The sequence below is a fragment of the Pipistrellus kuhlii genome, unplaced genomic scaffold (genome assembly GCF_014108245.1).
Source record: "Pipistrellus kuhlii isolate mPipKuh1 unplaced genomic scaffold, mPipKuh1.p scaffold_m20_p_18, whole genome shotgun sequence".
NCBI lineage: Eukaryota > Metazoa > Chordata > Mammalia > Chiroptera > Vespertilionidae > Pipistrellus > Pipistrellus kuhlii.
The window spans coordinates 24766472-24786174 of record NW_023425493.1 but is presented as its reverse complement, the minus strand read 5'-3'; the positions used below and the strand labels follow the sequence as shown (position 1 = coordinate 24786174).

The 19703-nt window shown below is 55.8% G+C and overlaps 2 protein-coding genes across 8 annotated transcripts in view; one reads left to right on the top strand and one right to left on the bottom strand.

Moving 5' to 3' along the window:
• The first annotated feature begins 842 nt into the window (after positions 1–842).
• RXFP4 (relaxin family peptide/INSL5 receptor 4) lies at positions 843–1849 on the top strand. The gene is given in 2 exon segments (XM_036442897.2): positions 843–1172; positions 1175–1849. Coding segments are annotated over 2 exon segments (669 nt in total). The 5' UTR covers positions 843–910; the 3' UTR covers positions 1582–1849.
• A 3025-nt stretch (positions 1850–4874) lies between these two features.
• ARHGEF2 (Rho/Rac guanine nucleotide exchange factor 2) overlaps positions 4875–19703 on the bottom strand; it is a 47329-nt gene continuing 32500 nt past the window's right edge. For 4 of the 7 annotated variants that reach the window (XM_045583307.1, XM_045583310.1, XM_045583311.1 and 1 more), the window contains 17 exons: positions 19521–19630; positions 19238–19384; positions 18257–18507; positions 17198–17323; positions 16753–16870; positions 16338–16589; positions 14551–14627; positions 13393–13568; positions 12331–12398; positions 10326–10526; positions 9664–9780; positions 9483–9550; positions 9304–9339; positions 9026–9076; positions 8124–8573; positions 7195–7378; positions 4876–6369 (listed from right to left, as the gene is read on the bottom strand). In XM_045583307.1, coding sequence (XP_045439263.1) covers positions 6296–6369; positions 7195–7378; positions 8124–8573; positions 9026–9076; positions 9304–9339; positions 9483–9550; positions 9664–9780; positions 10326–10526; positions 12331–12398; positions 13393–13568; positions 14551–14627; positions 16338–16589; positions 16753–16870; positions 17198–17323; positions 18257–18507; positions 19238–19384; positions 19521–19630 — 2506 coding nt within the window. In that variant the 3' untranslated portion in view covers positions 4876–6295. Of the gene's footprint in view, positions 6370–7194; positions 7379–8123; positions 8574–9025; positions 9077–9303; positions 9340–9482; positions 9551–9663; positions 9781–10325; positions 10527–12330; positions 12399–13392; positions 13569–14550; positions 14628–16337; positions 16590–16752; positions 16871–17197; positions 17324–18256; positions 18508–19237; positions 19385–19520; positions 19631–19703 lie in introns of all 7 variants that reach the window. The other 3 variants (XM_036442255.2, XM_036442260.2, XM_045583308.1) reach the window with 2 other exon arrangements.

Below are 19703 nucleotides of genomic sequence, written 5' to 3'. Positions count from 1 at the left end.
CTTGCTGCTGCAGTGACTTACACGGTGTTTTAGTTGGCGCTGTCCCCTGCGCTCGGTGGTAACTGCTCGGTACCCTGCTCCCTTGTGCCACGAACACCCCAAACTTTTCCTTTAAAGTAATCGTCGTTAGTGCAACTAGCAACGCACAGCGTGCTTTGTTTTTACATGTATTATCGCATTTCATCACGCCAATCTTCTGAAGCAGAGACTTTTATCTGAACATTTTAAGCAAGGAAACTGAGGCTCAGGGGAGTAAAGTAACTTACCAACGTCACACAGCGAGTGCGTAGCAGACCTGGGACTCCAGAACCTCTGCGCTCCCTTCTCTCTCTCTCTCTCTCTCTCTCTCTCTCTCTCTCTCTCTCTCTCTCTCTCTTGTCTTTGTCTCTCTCCCTCTCTCTCTCTCTCTCTCTCTGACCTGAGTCGACATGCATTCTGATTTCCTGCCATATGCCCCTCCAGGTCCCTTCCCCCAGCCTCTAAGGAAGTACTTTCTGCAGAGCAGGGGGCCCCTGCGTACTGGCAGGAAGAGGGTCTGCACTTCGGTTCCTGCCATCCATGAGGGGGGATATCTCTGGTTCTCTCCCTGGGGTGGAGGATCCGGTCTGATTTTCATGGTGGAGTAATTCCCCTTTCTTCTCTACAGCATAGAGCCCTTCACACACCCACACACACACACACACACACTGTGCAGCCCTCTCTCATCCTGCTCCACCCACCACCAATCATGACCAACAGGGATGGTTGGGTTGTCCCACCCACACCGACCTCTGGGGTCTGGAGCCTCCTGCTGAGAGGCCCTGCCAGCCTGGCGCTAAGCTGGCTGCCTCCGCTGCCCTGAGATGCCCACACCCAATATCTCTGCCCCTCTGCCCGTTTTCTGGCTCAATGTCTCTGCCGGCGGTGTGCGATGCCTGTCGAATTCCTAGCCCCGAGGGCTGTGGTTGCCCTGGCCTTCGGGCTCGTGGGGACCACTGGGTTTATGGGAAGCTTGGCCGTGCTGTGGGTGCTGGGTAACTGTGCTCGGCGAGCCCCTTGCCCACCGTCTGACACTTTGGCCTTCAACCTGGCTGGCGGACTGGGGCTGGCACTCACTCCCCTCTTCTGGGCAGCTGAGGGGACACTGGACTTCCCCTGGCCCTTTGGAGGTGGCCCCTGCAAGAGGGTTCTGACGGCACTGCCTTCAACCTCTACGCCAGCGTCCTCCTCATCACGGACAATACTGGGTGGTGGCTGGGCTGCAGGACCAGGCACCCTTTTCCCCTCTTCTGGGCCCGCATGGCCACCCTGGCAGTGTGGGTGGCAGCTGCCCTGTTGACAGTGCCCACGGCAGTCTCTGGGGCAGAGGGGAGGTGTGGGGCGTGCGTCGTCTATGCCTGTTCGCTTCTCCAGCAGGTACTGGCGGGGGCCTGCCAGCTGCAGAGGGTGGTGCTGGCCTTCCTGGTGCCCCTGGGCATCACCACCAGCTCCTGCGGGCCTTCTGCAGTGGGCAGGATAGCCTGCTCCGGCTGCATCCTGGCGGCCTCCTCCTTCCTCCGCCAGTTCCCCAACCACATGACCGCTCTCTGGAGTGCCCTGTGAAGTCTGACCTGGTACCCGGGACAGCACTCTCTACACCTCCATCCCCATGTCTCCCTGTCACTATCTGCCTGGCACACGGCAACAGCTGCCTCACCCCTGTGCTGGGCTGTCTCCTGCGGCGGGAGGCCCGGCAGGCCCCCTCAGGGAGCTCTGAGCACGGCTGTGGCCCAGAACGGGGGGAAGCAGGTGGGTGAAGGCGGGAGGCAGGCGGTGTGTGGACAGCACCCCCAGGAGATTGGTCCCTCTACCTGCTCACCGACGCGGACAAAAGAACAGCTGGGTGAAGGTACAGACTCCGCACCCTCTTTCTGGGCTCTGCCAGGGGCAGGATCGGTGCATCCCAGGGAGGGCTGCCTGTCTGCCAGGCCCAGATGCCCTCGGAGAAAGTCTTACCTTCCATTCATTCTGGGTGTGGCGGCATGCAGGGGGCCAGGCCCAGGTCAGGGCTGGTGTGAGGAAGCTTATGTCTCCACTTGGAGGCTGGGAAGAGGAGGATCTAAAAATAAACCCTGGATCATCCAGAAATGATCCTCTTTATCCCAATTCCACCCTCAGTCCAGTGTGGATAAATGCACTATTTGTCCCACTCCTGCCTCCTGTGAGAATTCCCAGGGAACATCCCTAAGACTCTTGTCTCACGGATCAGAAGCCAGTGCCTGTCTCTCCCCACCTGTCCTTCCTGCTCTCCATCTCAAAGGGATGTACCCTTGTCCTTCTCTGGTGCCAGGACCAAAAATGCCCTCCTCCCCTGGCCATCCCCATCTTCTCGCCCTCAGCGGTGCCCACAGAAACTCCACGTCCGCAAAAGCCTCAGCTGCAAAAGCTGCAGTGCCCATGGGGGGAGGTGACACCTGAGGGATCCCGCTGGGTCCCTGGCACCAGCCCAGCCGTGTGTGTAAAACTCTTGGTGTTGGCTGGGAGTCCCCGTGTGTGTGTCTCCTTAAATCAGGATTTAGAGGGAGAAGTGAAGATAATGACAAGTCAAGGACGTGGGTGAGGCGCAGTGAGGCGAGACACGCAGGATGGGGGTGGGGGAGAGGCTGAGGGTGCGGCTGGAGGAGGGCAGAGCATGGGCTGTGGGTGCTATTTTTCCTCCCTCCCCCAGAGGCTTCCCTCAAAAGCCCCTGGATTCACATCCTAGCTCCGAGGGAACTGGTAAACTCTTTTCTTCCTCTGGACCCGTTTTCTCTCCTGTAAAATGGGCTGCCACCTGTTAGCTATTCTTTTTTATTTAAGAGCTTATGACTTTTTTATTTTTTAAAATACATTTTATTGATTTTTTTACAGAGAGGGAGAGAGATAGAGAGCTAGAAACATCGATGAGAAACACATCGATCAGCTGCCTCCTGCACACCCCCCACTGGGGATGTGCCTGCAACCAAGGTACATGCCCTTGACCGGAATCGAACCCGGGACCTTTCAGTCCGCAGGCTGACGCTCTATCCACTGAGCCAAACCAGTTTTGGCTGTTAGCTCTTCTTACACTCCGTGTAAAATGGAGTCAGAGAAGGAAAAGGAAACAATGCGGAGCAGCTGGCAGATGGGGCTGGAGGGCCACAGAGGTCTTACCTGGGATGATTTTTACAGGCTTGCAGTAAAATGAAAATTAAGAACTGAGTGAGGGGCTGGCTCCTCAAGGCCCTCTTGAAGGCGTGTTCTTTGGGGCAGGGGGATCCCCTTTGGTTCCAGAGCCACGGAGACCCGAGACCAGCAATGATAAAGGTCAGTCACAGGGACTTTCTGGGGGCAGCCCGAGAAGGGAGGTGGCAGAAAGATGGGGTGGAGCTCCCGCCCCCAGCTCTGGCATGTCTTGCAACCCTCTCTAGCCACTCAAGGTCCCACAACAGCCAGGAGCAGCACCTGTGTGGGGGGCACCCCAGGGCCCACAGGCACCCTGCACCAGCTCCATCCGGTTGCTGAGGCTGTAAACAGCCACCCAATTCACCACGTATTAAGCAATATTGAATAACTCGCCTCCTGATGTTTAATTTCCTTTTTAATAATGTTTAAACCAGTTCTAAAACTCCAGGTCTGTTCCCAGCCAATTCAGGATGGGAAATCCTTACATACCTAAGTGCCCTTCTGCCACCCAACCCCTCAGCTCCTCCACTGACCCCACCTCTGCTGGCTCTGGATACTGGCCTCTGCTTCATGGGGCCCAGGGGCAAATATTGACAAAGTTTGAAAAGGTCCAATCCACCCTTAGGAGGGGTGGGGAGGCAGAAGAGGGCACAGCCATGGAGGCTGGCTGGGCGGCTCCTCTCGAACGGAAAGGCATCGTTTTGGCAAATAGCTGGGCCCTGCCTCCTTGTAGCACCAACAGCTTTGGAACTGCGGGAGACAGTTAAAACGGAGTTTCCCAAAAATGGGGCAACAGGGCCTCTTGTTTCTAAGAACGAGGTGGTTTGGGCCAGGGAGTCACGGTTTTGGGGCAGCACTGCCAGGAACAGAGCTTTGGGCTTCACTCTGGGCCTGCCCAGCATCCTCCCCTGGGTCGCAGTGAACACGTGGGAGGAGCCTGTGTTCCCTTCGCTGGTCTTTGGATACAACCTAACAGCCTCCTCCCACCCAGCCCTAGTCTTCCCCCCTCCTCTCCACCTTTTCACAGCCTGGGGCCCAGCTGACACAGCAGAGGGCTGCTGAGCTGTCAGTTTGAAACCCAGGAGCGCCGGTATTTTTAGGCAGAGTGGTGGAGGGGAAGTGGAGGCCTGCAGCTGGGCCCGCCGGCCTCTCTGCACCTGGATTTCCGTGTCCGTGAGATGAGCCATTCCTGCTGCAGACTCCGTGATGGATGAGCAGGTACCTTGAGGATGAGAACCACGGGAGCAGAGGGTGCTGGCTGCTCCTCCAGGCCCGCCCCACCATGGGATTCCAATTCCTCCTTCTGGCCGGGGTCTTGAGCCCCCTCTTCTCACCTCACCCCATCGGTGCACATGTCTCCTACGGACATCTGTGCACCTACTGCAGCATTTCTACGACTCCAGACTCGCCTCCCCCCCACAGCCCCCGGCAGGGTATTATCCGGAAACAGGAAGTAAAATTAATCAAAACGAGAACTGATGCCGAAACCAGTTTGGCTTGGTGGATAGAGCATCGGCCTGCGGACTGGAGGGCAGGTTCGATTCTGGTCAGAGGAGAGTGCCTTGGATGTGGGCACATCCCCAGTGGGAGGTGTGCAGGTGGCAGCTGATCCATGTTTCTCTTTTATCTCTCTCTCTCCCCCTTCCTCTCTGCAAAAAAATCAATAAAAAAAAAATTTTTTTTTTTAAAGAGAACTGAAATGAACATGATCTCCCACTGCCTCTGAGAGCAAAGGAGAGCTCCTCGGAGGAGGACCACCTGGAAGAGGGTGCCCAGGGCTCTGCCGCCGTGAAGGGGACAGCGTGGTGACTGAGCCTGAAAGCAGGTGACACCGCAGAGGCTCAGGGGAACTGAGCCCAGAGGGAAGGGAGGGGCCGGAGGCCGATGCCCTTTCTGAGCACAGCATGCAAACGAGATGCAAACAAGGCTTCTAATATTGGAGTCTCCAGTCCTAGTTTGTGAATATCAATAATGATAACAGAAAGAGGAGGTAGCCGTTCCTTTTGTTAGGGTCTGCCTTGCCCTTCTGGTGGGGAAGGCCCCTTTCCGAGGGCCGCGGCCACTCCCTGGTTCTCCCCTCAGCAGCACCAGCAGCACCTCAGACGTTCAGAGACAGCACTGCGTGGGGTTCCAGGTCTTTAATTTTCCTTTCTTTACCTTTCATCCCCCCCCCCCTTTTTTTTTACACAATCAAATTGGTAGAAAAATGGCTGGCGCTGGTGGGCGTTTGGGGGTCCATAGCGATTTCCCAACTCACCCTAGAACTTTATTTCCAAGTGGCTGCGGAAGAGGTCAGACTAGTCCCCCCGTGACTATGGATGAGGGGTGACGTCACGGTTCCCCCCTCCCCTCAAGTTCTTCAGCGACGTGGAGATAGGAGGCTAACGTTCCTAATTGCCTACAATCTTCTCTTAAAAATATAAAACACGTGCAGTTGGCTTTGGTACAAAAAAAAAAAAGCAAACAACAAAAAGACATTCTGGTCCCTGTGGGTTTTTCCCCTCCCCCACAACAGACCATTATGGCCACCTCAACCTCTGCTCCATCCGCTCCAGGAAGCCAGGTTGACTCTCTGGGGTCCCACGGAGGACGGAGAGGAGAGAGCACAGCAGTGAGAGGTTGAGGGGAGAGGGATACGGCCTGCCCATAGCCCTTCTGAGAGGGGCAGTCGGGTCCCGCAGCTGCAGCCCCTCCTCAAAGACGACGCTGCTGGGAGGGCGGCAGGGCTGGTACCCGGCCGCTGCATGGTTATTATGTCTGAATAAACCCCAGTAGTGTTCAAGGACAAGGCCCCTTGTTCCCTATGGCTTGGCTCCCATGTCCCTGGTCCTCTAAGTCCCCTTTCTCCCTCCATAACTAATAAACAATAAATAAATAAACTTTTCCTAAAGTAGAGGGAAGAAGGCATGAAAAGTTGGCATCTGTGGTGTACTTCCGGATGCCACCAGGGGGCACTGTGGCCTAATTTCCCCACCCAGCTTCCTCAACGGCCCCAGGTATCCAAGGATCCCAAGAGCTGGCAAGGACAATCAGCAGTTCAAGTGTTCCCTGGTCATTGGCAGGTTGGAGCCCCCAAGGTGTGCCCCCCTCAGTAACGTTCTTCAGGGGGCACAGGCAGGAGGGAGGGGCCCCCTTAGCTCTCCGGAGCTACCAGCTCCTCATCGCGGCTCTCCGTCTCCTCGGGTATGTCCTGCATCCTGGTGAAATCTGCAGGGGACAGGGCGAAGGCAGTGAGTGGACAGAGGCTCCCTGAGCACCCCTACCCTATTGCCCCCTCCACCCCCCCATCTGCGGGCTGAGGAGCTCTAACGGCTGTGAGGGATGACCGAGGCCTGTGAATCCCTGGGGAGGGAAAAACCTCTGTCAACAAAGTAGGTAATGTGCTCACACCTTGGCAGGCAATACTTTATATACTGGTAAGTATATGAAGATACAACTTGATTAATAAAGTAACAAAATGTTTTAAGATCGCTCTATGAAGTTATAGTAGCTTTTGGTTATTTTGTGTTTCCTTAGCCGACTCTAAGAACTTGGAAGTCTGTGACTTTTTTTTTTCCAACTTAATAAAAAATCTCTTTCTAAAAATAAATAAATCGAACCCTAACCCTAGCCGGGTAGCTCAGTTGGTTACAGCATCGTCCCAATATGCCAAGGTTGCTGGTTCAGGTCCCGATCAGGGCACATACAAGAATCAACCGATGAATACATAAGTACGTGGGTGTTTCCCTCTCTCTCCCCTTTCCTTTCTCTAATATCTATGTATTTCTACTTGGAAAAAAGTTGGGAATCAAACGACTTACTGGAGAAGGAGTGGCCCCTACGTCCTTTGCTTCCTAGAGTTTCCCCACTCCTTCCCATCAGACAAACAGGAAATCCTCGAGTCCTTCCCAAGAGCTACGGCAGACCTCAGTGTTAGTGCAGAGCCTCCTACATGTTCCTGAGCTCCAGGACACAGCCTCCGCTCGCAAAGCACAGCCACGGGCCTGAGCCCAGGTCCCCCACTCCCACTCCCCGCCTCCGCCAGGACCTCACCTCGAGGACTGTGGGGCGGAGACAGGCGGCTGCTCCCTTCCTCCTCGCTGCCCGTGTCAGGGTCGCTGCTGTCCTGTAGCCGCTCCTCGGGGCTGCCCAGCTCCTGCCCCTCTCGGTCCTCGAAGGGTCGGTGGACAGAGCGAACAGACACAGGGAAATCCAGGCAGTCATGGCCTCGACTGGGCTGTGGGCCGCACGCAAGGAGAGCAGCAGGTCAGGACCGAGGAGCGTGAAGACTGCAGACCCTGCTCAGCTCTGGGCCCCAAGACTCAGTTTCCCCAGCAGATCCACCGCTGACTGACTGCTTCCTGCACCCACCCCAAGGTCCAGCTCTAGTCCTTCGAATCTGCTGCCCAGTTTCATTGGGGCTCAAATCCCCAATTCCTGCCGAAACCGGTTTGGCTCAATGGATAGAGCATCTGCCTGCGGACTGAAAGGTCCCAGGTTCGATTCCAGTCAAGGGCATGTATATTGGTTGCAGGCACATCCCCGGTAGGGGGTGTGCATGAGGCAGCTGGTCAATGTTTCTCTCTCATCGATGTTTCTAGCTCCCTATCCCTCTCCCTTCCTTTCTGAAAAAAATCAATTATATATCTATATATAAATTTAAAAAATCCCCAATTCCGCCGAGACCGGTTTGGCTCAATGGATAGAGCGTCGGCTTGGGGACTGAAGGGTCCCGGGTTCGATTCCAGTCAGGGGCATGTGCCTTGGTTACGGGCATATCCCCGGTAGGGGGTGTGCATGAGGCAGCTGGTCGATGTTTCTCTCTCATCGATGTTTCTAGCTCTCTATCCCTCTTCCTTCCTCTCTGTAAAAAATCAATTATATATCTATATATAAATTTAAAAAGTCCCCAATTCCTTCCAGGTTCTCGCCTGGGCCCCGGTGTCCACCTCCGGTCAGGTCACTGCCCCGCGCTCCCTTACCTGCGGGGGGCTGAAGCTCAGGTACAGGGCGTCGCCTGCGGGCAGGCTCCGGCGCCGAGGGTCCGGAGGCCGGCGGGCCCAGGGGGCCTCCTGGGGCACGGGGTCGGCCTGGCCCAGCGCAGCCAGCTGCCTGCGCGCCTCCTCCGCCTCGCGCTCCAGCAGCGCCCGGGCCTGCTCGCTCTCGCGCAGCCGGGCCTCCAGGCTGCCGGCCTCCGCCGCCCGCTCCTCCCCGAGGCGCCGGCAGCGCCGCAGCTCCTCCTGCAGCAGCGAGTGCTGCCGCCGCAGCAGCGCCAGCTCCGAGGCCTGCTGCTCCGCGGCCCCCGCGGCCCCCGCGGCCCCCGCGCGGCCCGCCCCCGCGTCCCGGGAGTTGGCTCGGGTCAGCTTCTCCCTCCGCTCCGGGCCCTCGGGGACGCGGGCTTCCATCAGCGTGTCCTGCTGGGCCACGGCCGCCTGGGTGCGATGGGGACGGGGGAGTCTGTCAGAAACCCCGCTGCTTCCACCCCTCACCCTCATCACCCCTAGGAACCAGGTCGGGATCCCGGAACGTTCCTTCTATGGGAGGAGGCTCAGAAAGGCCTACCGGGCCCTGGCCACCACGGCCTGGCTGGATGAGCATTGTCCCATGCACCGAAGGGTCACCAGTTCGATTCCCAGCCAGGGCACATACTCCGTTTGCAGGTTTGATCCCCCGGTCAGGGTGCATGCAGGAGGCAACCAATTGATGTTTCTCTTTTTCTCTCTCCCTTTCCCATCCTCTCTCTCTAAAATCAATAAAAACGTATTTAACTTAAAAAAAAAAAAAAAGGAAAGAAAGAAAGTCCTATCGGAATGCTCCGTCCCACCTGAATGGCAGTTCTGCGCTGGCTCCTCCCCTTCCGCGGTCCCGCCCCAGCCCCTCTCACCTGCAGGCCATGCAGAAGTCCGTACAGATTGACCAGTCGCTGCAGTGCTTCCTGAGGACAGAGGAGAGAGGGGGGACAGGGCTTGAGCTTCCGGATGGGAGAACTGCCGGGAAGTGAAGTGTGGGTGTGGGGACAGTAAAACTGAGGATAACTTTGAGGTACGGACCCTCCCCTACACCCCTCCCCAAACTGGGCTTCCGTTTCTCAAGACGAAGACTATCCTCCCTTCAGTCTCCTACGTATCATCAATGAGATGGGGCATCCACTCCCCATCTCACCTCCTGGGGAGATCTCAGCTGATTTCCATTTCGATCCTGCAGAAACGGGCAAGGAGAGGGGGGTCAGCAGGCACCCAAGTCCCTGGAGCCTGTTCCTGACAGCTCCACGTTAAGGATCTACAGGCCAGCTGTCCCTTCCCCACCCTCTAGCCGCGTCCCGACATCTCCCGAGGACCCACCTTCTGGCTGGAGTCCGAGTCGGCTCTGCAGAGCTCGATCGCGCCATTGAAGGTTCTGGCCTCACCATCTGTTGAGGAGGAAAGGATGGGCTGAGCTCACTTCCCCAGGACTCGGTACCACCCCATTCTCTTTCATCCCCTCACCCCCACCCCACCAGCTTGGTCCCCGGCTGGCACTCACTGGCGGTGATTCCGGGACTCATGTTCCCGCCGCTGTCTGCTTCCGAGGGCAGGCCTGGCTCCCGGGGCGCCAGCAGCTCCACGCCGGGCCCCACGAGCAGGTCTTTCAGGCCCTCCACTGAGGGAGAGGAGGAGAGGGGAGGGCAGAGGTCACACCGGGCCCTGTGCGGAACGGGCGGCGGTGCCCTCTGCCCAACACGCTCGGACTCCAGACACCCAGGCCAGTGGTTGGCAAACTCCCGTCCACAGAGCCAAATATCAACAGTGCGACGACTGAAATTCCTTGTGAGAGCCGAAAACCGACTTCTGCACATGGGCCACGAAGTTTCACTCGCACTGGACGTGCGCGCCCGCACTGGTACTTTGTGGAAGAGCCACTCTCAAGAGGACAAAGAGCCGCATGTGGCTCGCGAGCCGCAGTTTGCCCACCACAGACCTAGGGGAATACCCTGCGCACGTGGGCTCCCCCTCACGGGAGGAGCCAGGGCAGCGCAGGTGCCGGGAGGTGCCGGGTGTCCGTCTCTCCCCGCCTCTCCCAGCACCGCCCGCAGTGGGCACTCGGGGCCGACACCCCTTCTGTCTGCACGCGTGCAGGTCCAGCTGTGTGCCCACCGCCCGTGACAGGGCGTGGACGAGCCGGACTCGCCCCGGGCGTGCCCTCACCCTCACGGATGGCATCCTGCAGCAGCCGCTCGCCACGAGGGGACTCGAGGGACTCGGAGCGGAAAAGGCCCCTGGGCAGGGTGGGCAGGGGCACCCCGCAGCCGCCGTTCTCTGCCACCTGGAAGTGGGTCATCTCGGCAAACAGCCCGACCTTCTCCTGCAGCAGCTCCACCAGCGCGCGGTCCTTCTGCTGCAGCTCCGCTGTGGACAAGGGACAGGTGAGCACAGGGCGGCCGAGGGGGCACCCAGAGCCGCCCCAGGGGCAGCCCGATGGGTTATGGGCCAGACTTAATTTTGATTTGGGGCATGTCTGAAAAAGAAAGAACTTCCCCCCTCAAAATGTTCGTATGTGTTCTTTCTTTTTTAAAAACAAAAGTGAGCCAAAACCGGTTTGGCTCAGTGGCAGAGCATCGGTCTGCGGACTGAAAGGTCCCAGGTTTGATTCCGGTCAGGGGCATGTACGTTGGTTGCGGGCACATCCCCAGGAGGGGGTGTGCATGAGGCAGCTGGTCGATGTTTCTCTCTTTCATCGACGTTTCTAGCTCTCTATCTCTCTCCCTTCCTCTCTGTAAAAAACCAATAAAATATATTTAAAAAAAAATAATAATAATAATAAAAAAATAAAAATAAAAACAAAAGTGACAGCCCTGTCTGGGTAGCTCAGTTGGTTAGAGTGTAGTCCCAATACATCAAGGTTGTGGGTTCGATCCCTGGTCAGAGCACATATAAGAATCAATCGATGGCCCTAGCCGGTTTGGCTCAGTGGATAGAGTGCCGGACTGCTGACTAAGGTTCGATTCTGGCCAAGGACATATGCTCTGGTTGTGGGCTCGATCCCTCCCAGTGGGGGGGGAGGGGGGCCAGCCAATCAGTGATACTCTCTCATCATTGATGCTTCTATCTCTATCCCTTCCTCTGAAATCAATAAAAAAATATTTAAGAAAAGAATCAATCAAAGCATGCACAAACAAGTTGATGTTTCTCTCTCTCGCTCTCTCTCCCCCTCTCTTTCAAATCAATAGATAAGTAAAGTAAAAATGGTTTGTGGTAGAGATTGAAGGTTGCCCACCAGTTTTTACTCTCCCCACCTTCCTTTAGAGAATGTGTACAAGTTTCATCTGGGCGCATGCTACCCTGTCAGACTACATTTCCCAGCTTGATTTGCAGCTAGACATTGCCATATGACTAAATTCTGGCCAATGGGTGCATCTTCCAGATCTGTCCTCAATAGAAATGGGACATATTGCTGACGAGTGTGGCATGGACCCATGAACCAGGAGGTCATAGTTTGGTTCCCAGTCAGGGCACATGCCCAGTTTGCAGGCTCGATCCCCATTAGGGGGCATGCAGGAGGCAGCCAGTCGATGATTCTCATCATTGATGTTTCCATCACTCTCTCCCTCTCTCTGTAATCAATGAAACCATAAAAAAAGAAGAAAAAAAGAAAAGAGAAAAGAAACAGATATATGTCCTGGCTAGTATGGCTCAGCTGATTGAACATTATCCCATGCACCAAAGTCTTGCTGGTGTGACTCCCCGTCAGGGCACATGCCCAGGTTGCAGGTATGATCCCCAGTTGGACTGTAAGCAGGAGGGAACCATGAAAGTTTTTCTCTCAAATCAATAAATATTTTTAAAAATGGTTATAAACTCTCCTTGTTCCTTTACTCCTCGCTGCTGGCTGGGATACAGATCACGCCCTAACTAAAATAAGACCCCAAAAGTAAGTTATTGTCTCAATCCTGGTCTTCCTAGTTCCCCTTCCCAGAAGCAGCCATAATAACTGATCTTTTTTTGAGACATTACACACACACACACACACACACACACACACATTATCCCCATCATTTTTACACTAACGGTAGCATACACTTTACAAGTTTACATTGTCTTAAACCTTGCTCCTTTCCCTTAACAACAGGTGTTAGTTATGGGCCTACAGCAGCCCTCAGACAGCCACGAGAGGCGGATAAATGATTTAACGCATTTTGTGGGTGGGACTTACTCTTGATTCGCCGCAGGTAAGCCTCATCCTCTGTCTCAATCAGGGGGAAGTCCTCGCTGGATGGGCATCTGGAAAGGTAACAGGGCGGTGGGGGTAAGGGAGGAAGCTAGGCTACACTCTCCCTCCTTCGCAAGCATGTTCTGTGCTTCCTGGTACGATCCACCAGCCGCATGCCCTGGCCTCCTTAACTCCTGACCTCCCCCTCTCTTAGCACCGATCACCTCCATTCCCCTAAGACTGCTTTAAATCTAATGTGTGTCCAACAGAGGCTAAAGATTTGCTGCTTTAACCCAGTTGGTATGGTTCAGTGGTTGAGCGTCGACCTATGAACCAGGAGGTCATGGTTTGATTCCCAGTGTGGGGTGTGCAGGAAGTGGCCGATCAATATCTCTCTCATCAACGTGTCTATCTCTCTCTCCCTCCCCCCGCCTCTAAAAAGAAACACGACAACAAAAACATATATATATATATATATATATATATATATATGTATATATATATATATATATATATATATATATATATATATATATATGTATGTATATATATAGTTTTTTTGTGTGTTTTTTTTCCCCAAAGATTTGCTGCTGTAGCACACCAAACAATTTCCTTCTTGTCTCTCTTGGTTGGAGTTTGTTTATGAGACTGCTCCTCTTATCTCCAGTATCAATGCTTTCATTATCTTCTTTTTCCTTCCTTTTTAGAAAACAGAGGTAAAACCCAATCCAATCCAAATAACGGCCCACTGCCTGCAGATCAAATGCTAAAGCAGCTGAAATTGGGGGGGTCGGCCTGGTTGATATTCCACCACATCACAGCTCAAAGCATTACTTTGAGAAACGCATCAAGCTGCGTTTGACAGGTCATTGGGGTTTTCGTCCTATACGAAAACATAAGATGACCTTCCCTGCCTTGCCTCCCCTCAGCCTCTGCCTCCACCTCTGAACCCTGGGTCCTGATCCCAGGGAACGCTGTGGCCGGGGCCCCAGAGCTGCAGGTGCCACGAGGCCACACACACACACACACACACACACTCACGCGCACACGCACACGCACACTCACATGCCCACACTCTGCTGAATGACGCGGATCCAGGTGTTCCGATCTTCCCGGGATGCCGTGTGGACCTCATACATCTCCGGGGGGGTGTTCGAGCTGATCAGAAACATCCCTTTCTCCTGGTTGGCAATGTCCCGGACGATGAGCTTCTGCAGTGAGATCACCGCGGACTTGTCCTGCTGCCCGGGGAAAGGAAGGATTAAGCCTGGCAATCCCGACCTTCGGGCACCTGCATGGGCTTCGGCTCTTCGGGAATAAACAAAGCGAGGAAGAGTCCATGGGCAGCACAGGCTCAGAGCCCTGGCTTTGGTGCCAGCCCGACAGGACCTAGAAGTACCTGTGACCCTGGACAATTTAATGAACTTCAAGCTTGACTTCCCTCATCGACAAAAAGGGAGCATTACTAAACCAAAGACCTGGTGTGCATATACGTGGACACAGACAATAAAGGGGGGTGAAGGCCTGGGGCGGGGTGTGGGGGCGGGCTGGAGGAGGTCAACGGGGGGAAAGGGAATATGTAATACCTTCAATCATAAAGATTTATATTAAAAGGGGGGGAGGTATTAATTGGCCTTCCTCCCAGGTGTAAAAGTGCCTGCACACAGTAACAACACCTGTTAGTTACTCCTATTCCTTCTTATTTTATTAATAGAGGCATGGTGCATGAAATTCGTGCATGGGGGTGTCCCTCAGCCTGGCCTGCGCTCTCTCGCAATCTGGGACCACTGCTCCCTAACCGCTTGCCTGCCTGCCTGATTGCCCCAACCACCTCTGCCTCAGTCCCTACGCCTGGGACCCAGGTTTTCCTGCTCCAGCCAGCCACAGGCCCTGGCTTTGTCATGAAGGACATCTGAAGATGTCCAGTCCAATTAGCATATTACCCTTTTATTGGTATAGATAGTAACTAGAGGCCCAGTGCATGAATTCATGCATGAGTGGGGTCCAGCCAGCCGCTGGCCTGGGGGAGGGGACACGGGCAGTTGGCCAGCCTGCCTGTTGGTCGAACTCCTGGTTGAGGCGACAATTTGCATATTACCCTTTTATTACATAGGATGGTTGCAACCATGGCTATTTCAGGGTTCTTTCAGACTCAGGTAGGAAAGCAAAAAGGACCCGAAACACCAGTCTGTGCTGGCTGAGGAAGGAGGTGGAGGGGCTTACCAGGGTAGGAAAGATGTACTTCTGGTCCTTCTCTTGGAGAAACACTAGCACGTCTGTCATCAGCAGCATCAGCACATCTGGGGGGACCGAGGCGGGAGGCAGTCAGCAGGAGAGGGTCTCAGCAGCTGTTTCCTCTTCCCCAAGGATCAGGCTGGCCCCTCGAGTTACAACTCCTGGTCCCCCTCCTCCTGCCTCTCTTCCCTCTGGTTGCTCCCTCCACCCGTGCAGACCTCCTGCCTCCTCATTCTTACAGCTCAGACTGCGAGAGGGGAGAAACGTAGGTGCTATCTATCGGGCAAAACAGCTTCTTAGGCTAGAAGAGACCATCAGGGATTACCCAGCGTCTTTAAGGAAAAACCTCCATACCCAACCGATACAGGTTGTACTTTGTTTTGTTTTTAAAATATATTTTTATTGGTTTCAGAGTGGAAGGAAAAGAGAGAGAGAGAATCAATCATCAATGATGAAAATCATTGATCAGCTGCCTCCTGCACAACTCACACTGGGGGATCAAGCCAGCAATCCAAGCCGGGCATGTGCCCTGACCAGGAATCAAGCCGTGACCTCCTGTTTCATGGATTGATGCTCCACCACTGAACCACACTGGCCAGGCTATGCAGATTTCTTAACCTGAAGTCCACAGACCCCTACAATGTCCCCTGCTGGGCTCCAGAGGCTCTGCAAACCATCTGGAGTTGCACAAGCAGCTTTGCATCCGAATAGAAAGTGCTTTTTGGGTGAGAGGGTCCGGAGATAAAAAGGATTCCCAGAGCAGGAGGGGCCACCCTTTTCAACCTTCCAGCTCTCACTGTAACACTAACACCTGACCTTTGGAACGCTGGACCCAAATTCCCCGGCCCACATATTCCCACTTCTCGTTTTGTGCAGGGTGGGCAGGGGGAACGTTGGGTTCCTCACCCATCTCTCTCACAGTGAGCAACGCCATCTCCTTCCGCTCCAGCAGCCCCCCGCCCCCTTCCCGCCTCTCCTCTGCCCCCCCTCCCAGGCCCTCAGATCCTATGAAGCCCGGCGCTGTAAGACAGCAGCGGGAACAGAGGGCAAGCCCATAAAAGGCGGATGTCATGGTCTCGAAAGCACACACTTGCCGGCCAGCGTGGCTCAGTGGTTGAGCATCGACCTATGAATCAGGAGGTCACGGTTCGATTCCTGGTCAGGGCACAGGCCTGAGTTTCAGGCTCCATCCCCAGAAGGGGGCATGCAGGAGGCAGCCAATCAATGATTCTCTCTCATCACTGATGTTTCTCCCCCCCCCCCCCTCTCTCTCTCTCTCTCTCTCCTTTCCTTCCTCTATGAAATCAATAGAGATATATTAAAAAAGAATAAATAAATTTAAACAAAAAGAAAAAAAATGAGGCAAAACCGGTTTGGCTCAATGGATAGAGTGTCGGCCTGCAGACTGAAAGGTCCCGGGTTCGATTCCGGTCAAGGGCATGTACCTTGGTTGCGGGCATATCCCCAGTGGGGGGTGTGCAGGAGGCAGCTGATTGATGATTCTCTCTCATCGATGTTTCTAGCTCTCTATCCCTCTCTCTTCCTCTTTGTAAAAAAACAATAAAATATATTTTTTTTAAAAAAAAGGAAAAAGAAAAAAAAGAAATGAGTAAACACTGATGAAGTCCCTGACTGGTCCATAAAGCTAACTCCAGAATGCAGACTTTCGCTGCCACAGAGACCGTGCTTATCCTCCAGCAGGCCTCACGCTGCAGAGAGAGGTCAGGGCGAGCGCTCCTCCCTCAGCCTGAGCCGGCCTGCGGGGCGACCCTGACCTTTGAAGCGCCCGGTGTTGGTGTTCTTCCAGAGCAGGCAGCCGTCGTGGATGAGCTTGCGCCGCAGAAGCTCCTCCCGGCCGAAGGGGCCCTTGCCGGGCACCGGCGTCTGGACCCGGGGGTCCATGCGGCTGTAGATCTCCTGCAGGCGGGCCCCCTTCTCCAGCTCGTGCACGTCCTGGTCCACGTTGGACAGCAGCGCCTTCACCATGCCCAGCGCGGTGCTCAGGTCCCGGTGCTCCTCCTCCATCCCTGGCCCCGGGGGCACGAGGGGCAGCTCAGCGACTCCGCCCCCGCCTCAGCGCCCTTCCCTTCGGGCCGGGACCCCGCCTCCGGAGGCTGCCCGGGGTCCACCTGACTCTCCCCCTTCCCTGGGTCACCCCAGGCCTTCTGTTACCCGCGGCCGGCCCCTCACCGTGGGAATGCTGCAGGATCCGGCTGATGAGCACCGGGTACTTGGTGATGCGCTGGGTCACCAGCAGGATGCACTCCTGCACCCCGTGCCGCTTCAGCACGGCCAGGCGGGTCACCTTCTGAAGGACAGAGGAGGGCTCAGGGCGGGACGGGGAGCGGGGGGAAGGCAGCACGGACAACGCTGGGCTCGGAGCCCGCGCGCGGTGCTGGCACAGCTCGGCCATGGCCGCCCTGTGGCTGAGGTGAGTGCAGCTGGGAAATGAGGTTCGCTGGGAGCAGGGGAAAGCTCCCGCGGTGCGGTGCGGTGCGGTGCGGTGCGGCCGCCGGGGCTGGCCCTCAGGACTGGGAGCTCCTGCTCTGCACGCGGGTGCAGTGGACCTGGCCCGGGGAGGGGGGGCGGGTTTGGGCACCGGAGGCGCTGCGCGCGGTCCCGGAGGAATGCTCACCCGGATGAACTGCTGGAAGCGCTTGTCCCGGGCGTACAGCTCCTTGTAGAGCTTTAAGGCCTTGGTGTGGCGGCTGCAGAACTCCGAGTAGGTCTTCCGCATCTGCTCGGCGCTGGGACCGGAGAACTGGAAGTTGGGGGACCAGGGCTGGATCGGCATATCCTCCAACGCCACCCCTTCCCCCTGGGTACTCTCTGGCCGCCAGCCGAACAGGCCGTCTTCCTGCCCCTCCAGTTCTCCCTGGCTCTACCCCCCCGAGCCATGGTCGGCAAACTCATTCGTCCACAGAGCCAAATATCAGCAGGACAACGACTGAAATGTCTTTTGAGAGCCAAAATTCTTTAACTTAAACTTCTTCTAACGCCACTTCTTCAAAATAGACTCTCCCAGGCCGTGGTATTTTGTGGAAGAGCCACCCTCAAGGGGCCAAAGAGCCGCATGTGGCTTGAGAGCCGCAGTTTGCCAACCACAACTCTAGAGTTTGGAGGCAAGAAATGCCCTCTCTGGCCCTGGCCAGTATGGCCACCGGTTCGATTCCTGGTCAGGGCACATGCCCAGGTTGTGGGTTGGATCCCTGACTGGGGTGAGTATAGGAGGAAACCAATCCATGTTTCTCTCTCACATAGATGTTTCTCTCCTTCTCCTTTCCTCTCTCTCTAAAATCAAGAAAAACATATATGTTTTTAAAAAAATACATCTTATTGATTTTTTTTTACAGAGAGGAACAAAGAGGGATAGAGAGCTAGAAACATCGATGGGAGAGAAACATCAATCAGCTGCCTCCCGCCCACCCCCGCACTGGGGATGTGCCCCCAACCAAGGTACACAGCCTTGACTGGAATCGAACCTGGGACCTTTCGGTCTGCAAACCAATGCTCTATCCACTGAGCCACACCGGTTTTGGCTGACCTCTCCTTTTTATCCCCACCCTCCCTCTGAAGTCCAACAGTCTGGCCCATGGCTCCTTACCTCTGGGTCTGTCCTTGCTCATCAGTCTATCTCATACACACAGTATATTTTTCAAAAGCAGCGCCCGCTGCAGCCGCCGCCCCCTCTCACCTGGCCGATGAGCAGGTCCCCCAGGCGGGGGATGACGAAGTTGCGGGTGCTGCCCGGGCACAGGGCCTGCCGCCGGCGCTCCAGCAGCTGGCTGAGGAAGCGCGTGTGGATGTCGCTGAGCTCGTCCACGCAGGGGAACAGCCCCTGCACCGCGGCCGGCTCCAGCTGCAGCTCCTCCAGCATGCCCGTGCGGAACAGGCGCGTCATGATCTTCAGCGTCCGCACGTGGTGCAGCTCCGTCCGGATGAGCTCTGTGTGGACAGCGGGACAGCGGGCCTCTCTCTACCTCGGCTCGGCCGCAGTCGGGGGGCCTGGGGGGGGGGGCCTCAGAGCGCCCCGGGAGGTTTGCAAGGTCCCTTCCAGGTCAACGTTCTGCATTCTTAAGACCTTAGGTCATTTTCTGCCGGGACCGGTTTAGCTCAATGGATAGAGCGTCTGCTTGGGGACTGAAGGGCCCCGGGTTCGATTCCGGTCAAGGGCATGTACCTTGGTTGCGGGCATATCCCCAGTAGGGGGTGTGCAAGAGGCAACTGATCGATGACTCTCTCTCATCGATGTTTCTAACTCTCTATCTCTCTCCCTTCCTCTCTGTACAAAATCAATAAAATATATTTAAAAAAAAAAAAAAAAAAAAAAAAAGACCTTAGGTCATTTTCTAACCGTTTTTTATCTTTACGATTGTTATCTCAAGTCGTAAGCTGCTGCAGGGCAAGGACCCTGAATGTGTCTACACGTCCAGGTTTCCCCCAGCCCCTCGCACAAAACAGGCCCAGAGGAAAGACTACGAACTGACCAGCGTAAAGGGATAGAGACAGAGCCTTGGGGACCAGCAGTCCCCAGCGGCCATCTGTGGGATGCCAGGCAGGGACTGGGAGACCAGTGGGGGTAAGTGGGAAGACTTGAGAGGTGGGGACGGGCAGTAGGACACCAGGAGACAGGACCCAGTGCAGGCAGAGAAGCCTCGGGGTGGTCTGGGCTCACCATAGATGACATCCTGCTGCTTCATCACCTCCTTTTTATGCTGCTGCAGGAAGCTGCTGTCCACAGCCAGGCTCCAGGAATCGGCCGCAAAGTCCTTCTCGTCCATCTCGAAGTCACTCATCAGCTCATTGTAGATCACCTCTGCACCTGGACACAAGCGGGGGCAGCCATTCAGCGCCCGTTCCCCACGTCCGGGGTCCTTCTCCAGCCCCCTCCCGGCTCTGCCCCTCCGGCCGGCCCGCCCGCCGGCCCCTCCACCCCAGGCGCCGGGCCCCGCGGTCACCTTCGTCGATGAGGGACTCCACCGAGAGAGTCCGGTTCCGCACGTTGAGGGAGTCCGTGGACTGGGAGAGGATCCGGCGCAGGCCCAGCGGAGACTCCTCGTTGAAGTGTCTGCGGGGGGCACGGGGCGGCTGCATCACCCACCTCCGGCCGAGCGCCCGTCCCAGGGGCGGGACCGAAGCCG